The following is a 5,696-nucleotide window of genomic DNA, read 5'->3' as shown; positions in this document are numbered from 1 at the left end:
GTTTGAAAATCTGTTTGCCACTTCTTTCAGAACTAGCTCTAAAATTCACCTCTTCCAAGACTTCCATGATTAGTTTCTCCATACTGCTAAATCTCTTCAGTTCATACATATATTCAGTGGGTAAAAAAAAAAATTGAAGATGCTCCCTACTTATTCTAGTTTTGTTAGTGTTTCTAAAGCATAAGTCCCTTGAAGTGAGGTGAATTTCCAAAAAGCTGGAAAGAAATGTAGAGATTGTCTAGTTATATCCTTTGCCCTGCCCATTTTCCTGATGGAAAAACAGGCTTAGAGAGGTTAATCTTTCCAGGTCAGTTAGCCAAGTTTGCAGAAAACTAGGCATAGAGCCCAGGTATCCTGACTTTCAATGGTGTGCTTTCCATTATATTGTCCCATCTTCTTCTATTTCACTTGTATCTCTTCAGGATGCCTGGTAAAGTGCTATATGCATATACAAGTCTCCCAATAAATGCTGATACAATAAGCATAAGAGTTTACATAACTGAAAAACTGACTCAAGGAAAGAGGCAAAAAGCAGAAAGGTCATTTTCTTACTTCTTTGCATGATGCCACCCTCCGGACCAGTTAATTGCTACTTTGCACATTCCATCAATCAGGCATTGGGCAGCTGTGATTGTAGCCCCTCCTACAGCTGCTGCGTAGTCAAATATCCCTTCAGTGGCTGGGCAGTCATAACCTTTGGGAAAACATCAGAAGAGTTTGTTAAAAGATGAACTGGAGAAAGGAGGTGTGATACTGTGGTTTATATAACAAGAAATATTTATTTGTGATCTTCACCTCCATTTCTGACACAGAGCTCCTAAAACTGTTGGAATTTCCTGAGTGATGAGAACAATAAAGGTGTCTTTGTGATGCTAATGAGGTGACCTGTGGATCACCCCTAAGGATGGAGGTTGGTTGCCAGCGGAGCAAACCAGGTGATCAGAAGGTTGGAACTACCAGTCCTACCCCCTGACCTCCTGTGAGAGGAAGGGGCTGGAGATTGAGTTCAATCATCATTAGGCTAATGATCCAATCAGTCATGCCTATGTAATGGAGCCTCCATAAAAACCCAACAGGATGGCTGGGAGAGCTTCTGGTTTGGTGAACACATGGAGGCGTGGGGAGAGTGGTATGCCTGGAGAGTGCATGGAAGCTCCACATCTTCTCATCATACCTTGCCCTATCCATCTCTTCCATCTCACCATTCTGAGTTATATATACCCTTTTTAACCAGTAATCTAGAGAGTAAATGGGTTTCCTGAGTTCTGGGCACTGCTCTAGCAAATTAAACCCAGAGTTCTGGGGACTTCTGATTTATGGCCAGTCAGAAACACAGGTTACAACCTGGGCTTGAGACTGGTATCTGAAGAGTAGAGCAGTGTTTGTGGGACTGAGTCCTTAACCTGTGGGGTCTGATGCTATCTCCAGGTAGATAGTGTCAGAGTTGAGTTGAATTGTAGGACACCCAGCTGGTGTACTGAGCATTGCTTGGGGGTTTAGGAGGAAAGTCCCACCTCCACATATTGGAAGTGGGTCTAGAACCCTATTAGGAGGAATAGTTTGAGAAGTAACAACAACATATTTCACCAAAAAGCTACTGTGCTAACATCAGCTTCCAAATGAAGTCAAACATCTCCAATGTTGGGGAAATAATTTGTTTAAAGTGTTGAAACCAAAAAGGCTAAGCCTTCAAGATTAGCTAGTCACACCCTACAGATGGAGAAATGGAGTACTGAGAGGTGATATCTTATCTGTGGTCATAGAGAGCCAGGCCGGGGACCCAGGTCCTTTGACTCGCCTATCTCCCAGACCAGAGTTCCAGTAAACCATGCTGTTTCTCTAGACTATCCCGTTGGCCACCTACAGTTTAAAAAAAAATACAGCCATTTAATGTGAAATAGTGTTGAAAACTTATCCGAAACATAGATATGCACTCCAGTTAAAATATAAGGTTACAGCCAGACCCAATCTGAGCACTGTTATTAGGCCAAACAACTAAAAGATTTTCCTCAGTTGATGGACACTTAGGTTCTTTCCATGTTTTGGCTATTGTTGAGTGCTGTGGTATATTTATAAAATGGAATACTACATGGCAACGAGAAAGAATGAAATCTGGCCATTTGTAGCAACATGGATGGAACTTGAGGGTGTTATGCTGAGCGAAATAAGTCAGGCAGAGAAGGACAGATACCATATGTTTGCACATATAGGTGGATTAGGAGGAAGTTAATGGAGGACAAAGCAGGAGAAGAAGGGGAAAAATAGTTGGGAAGAGGGAGGGAGGCAAACCATGAGAGACTCTTGAATGCTGAGAACAAACTGAGGGCTGGGGGGGGGAGGTGAAGGGCATGGAGGAGGGCACTTGTGGGGATGAGCACTGGGTATTATATGTAAAACCAACTTGACAATAAACTATTTAAGGAAGAAAAAAATAAAAAAATTAAAAAAAGATTTTCCTCCATCTGATCCATCATTTGGCTTTGTTCAACTTATATGGTTTGCTTGTTAAGTGAGATATATGTGTCTAAGCTAAGAGATTAATACTCTGGTTAACACATTAGTTCTTAATTAAAAAATAAATACTCTCATGCAAGTTATAAAATAAGTAGTTACAATCTATAGGTGGAGGTTGTCTACCTCCCATTGTTGCCCGGTAATGACTTTACCTAGCCCGTATTCTACAGAGTCCGGATGATCGTCATCTCCTTCTTGGCTAACCTTCTGGAGATGCTGCAGATAGGCATCAGTATGGAAGGTGGCCATCTCCTCCATGGAGGCTACTTTGGGCTTAACTATCCTAATAATAACAGAGAACAAAGAGAGGTGAGTGAGTCAGACCCAGAGTATGCCAGAAACTGGAAGCAGGAGCCAGCAATCTGAGCAGAAAATACAACTCCCAGCTCCTGGTTCCAGTGGGCTGAAATAATAAACATGTTCTCTTACTCTACTGATGTAGTCTTCACTTCCTCACATCTATGTAATGATTCCATTAATAAGGGGTGAGAGGATAGATCTTCCCCTTGAGTTCATAGGTAGTAAAAAAAAAAAAAAGCGAGTGATTATATTTAAGTGAAATAATCAGATATTGGACAAACTTCACTCTGTGAGTTACAACTTCCATGACAAACTAGTAGGCAGAGATATTTGCACTTGAATTAGTTCCTAATTGGGACATATAATCCTTTCATCTACAGTTTTACTTTACATTTTTTTAAGTTTATTTATTTATTTTGAGAGACTGAGCAAGAGAGCAGGGGAGGGGCAGAGAGAGAGAATCCCAAACAGGCTCGGCACTGTCAGCACAGAGCCTGACTTGGGGCCCAATCCCATGAACTGTGAGATCATGACCTGAGTCAAAGCCAGGAGTCAGACGCTTAACTGACTGAGCCACCCAGTTGCCCTTAGTTTTACTTTAATAGGCAACTCTATTATCATGAATTTTGAATTTGGAGTAGAGAACTGGGCACCTCTTCTTAACTCAGTACTTAACAACTCTATAACCTCAGGCAAGTTGACTGTTCTGTAGTTTCCTCATCTGTAGAGTAGGGAGATCTTATGGGACTTAATGTGAAAATGAAGTGGTAACATATGAAAATGCTTGTGGATAACTATCATTATTGTTAATACTAGCACATAAGAAATAGGCAACTCAAAACATAAAAGTTTCTATATTTGGTCCCTCACATCTGCCTGTGAGAGGAAGAGAAGGGCAAACTGGTTGGAACTGGGCTTGGCTGAGAAGCTCTCAAGTAACTCCTCACAGGAAGTGACAAATAGAAATGACTCAGAGAATACAAGGTGTTGTTAACAACAGGACTTATGGCCTTTAACCTCGAGCTGCCTATTCCGCATTTCTTCTCCAGACTCTGCCACTGTCCCTTAAAGGGTGGTCTATGGACCACCAGCAGCAACAGCACCTGGGAACCTGTCAGACAGGCAGAACTTCAGCCATCAGCCCCACCTCTGATCTACTGAATCAGAATTTAACAAGATGATCCATATGTACATTAAAGTTGGAAGAGCAATGGCCTAGGACACAGGGAAGCAGTAGTGGTTTTTTAATATTTGCTGAATGGGAACTCAGCCATGAGTTTTTCATGAATTAATATGACTGTGTAGGCTACTACTATCACCAAGCAGGCTGGAAGAATCCTGTAGCTCAGTCTCAACAATTAAATATATATAGTGGCACCTGGATGACTCAGTCGGTTAAGAGTGTGACTTTGGCCCAGGTCATGATCTCGTGGTTCATGAGTTCGAGCCCTGCATCAGGCTCACAGCTGTCAGCAGAGCCCACTTTAGATTCTCTGTCCCTCTCTCTCTCTCTGCCCCTCCCCCACATGCTCTCTCTCAAAAATAAGTAGACATCAAAAAATTTATATATATATATAGCTAAGATACAAGGACTTTTGCTTCTCCTTCAAGAAAAGGACAAATCTGTGCATTAAAATAAAAACATTACAGTTTCTTGGACCATGCTTCCCAGCCCTAATAAACCCTTTTTCTAGCGTCCTGCCTCTTATCTAACAAATACTTACAGAAAGCTTCTCTGCTTAATAGCAAGGAAATAGGGCAGTTTTGCTTTGCATTGATTTCCTGTTTGTCTTGAAAAATGTTTTATGTTTATTTATTTTGAGAGAGAGAGAGAGAGAGATGGGGGGAGTGAGCGCACATGGGAGGGGCAGAAAGAGAGAGAGAGTCCTAAGCAGGCTCCACGTGGCCAACTTGGAGCCCGATGTGGGGCTCGAACTCACAAACCATGAGATCATGACCTGAGTGGAAATCAAGAGTCAGATGCTTAAACCACGCAGGTGCCCCTGCACCTTTTTCCAAAAAATAGTAATTTTTGGAAAAGTTAAGTAACTGTGATGAAAGGCATGTAGTTTTTACATCTACCAAACATATGGGTTAAAAAAAAAGTATTCAAAAAATGATTTTGTTAATAAGGATAAAATATGANGGTTTTTGAAAGTCTTAAGTAGAACACACACCCTCAGATTTGGCTTAGAAACAAACACATAGAAATTCCAGAACATGTCCCGGGTGAAAAAAAAATTTCCCCATCAGATGGGTTTTACTACCCTTGTGTACTCACCTCAAAATCTCCACAGAACACTTAATCTCTAGGTTACTTTCCCTTACAGCAATAGTCTTATTTCTAATGGGTCTTAACTGCTTTATGCACATATTTCAAGTTTTCTTAATTCTTCAAGAGCTTTCACTAGGTTACAGGCAGATTACAAACACTGAATTGCAAAAAACTTTGAAAGAAAGGACCATTCTCTTCCTAATTAGCTCCATTGTGAAGTAGGATACTAAGGCTAGGAGCACTTAGCTTCAGGGCTCGGTTCAAGAAAGACAACTTACCTCATTTGCTTATGCAGTGCATATGCTTCAATCAAAGAATGTACCATACTGGCCTAAAAACATCAACAAAAAAGAAAAAAAGGCAGAAAAACGTCTCTTAAATGTTTAATTCAGAGAAATACCATCGACTTCATCATCCTGAACAAAGAAAGTAACTTTTAACTCCCCTCCCTTCTTTTTACTTACCAGTTGCAATGCACTTTAGACAAAATAGATACAAAGTATATAAATCGCTAAGGAGAAAGCGACCGGGCCTCTCCGAGGTCCTGGAACGTTTCTCTCCTGCAGCATCTTCTCCACTTCAGGGATCCCTTGTAGTGGAGACACTA

At 41.1% G+C, this 5,696-nt stretch overlaps 1 protein-coding gene across 1 annotated transcript in view; it reads right to left on the bottom strand.

The window, feature by feature from the left end:
• Positions 1 to 403: 403 nt before the first annotated feature.
• LOC144222671 (histone deacetylase 8-like) overlaps positions 404 to 5,696 on the bottom strand; it is an 8,804-nt gene continuing 3,511 nt past the window's right edge. The window contains exons 2-4 of the mRNA XM_077753198.1: positions 5,368 to 5,420; positions 2,667 to 2,797; positions 404 to 694 (exon numbers count right to left, since the gene is read on the bottom strand). Of these exons, the coding sequence (XP_077609324.1) occupies positions 549 to 694; positions 2,667 to 2,797; positions 5,368 to 5,420 (330 nt within the window). The 3' untranslated portion in view covers positions 404 to 548. The remainder of the gene's footprint in view (positions 695 to 2,666; positions 2,798 to 5,367; positions 5,421 to 5,696) is intronic.

This window comes from Crocuta crocuta, unplaced genomic scaffold (assembly GCF_008692635.1).
Source record: "Crocuta crocuta isolate KB4526 unplaced genomic scaffold, BGI_CrCroc_1.0 scaffold2168, whole genome shotgun sequence".
Taxonomy (NCBI): domain Eukaryota; kingdom Metazoa; phylum Chordata; class Mammalia; order Carnivora; family Hyaenidae; genus Crocuta; species Crocuta crocuta.
This window is presented reverse-complemented; position numbering and strand designations above follow the sequence as displayed.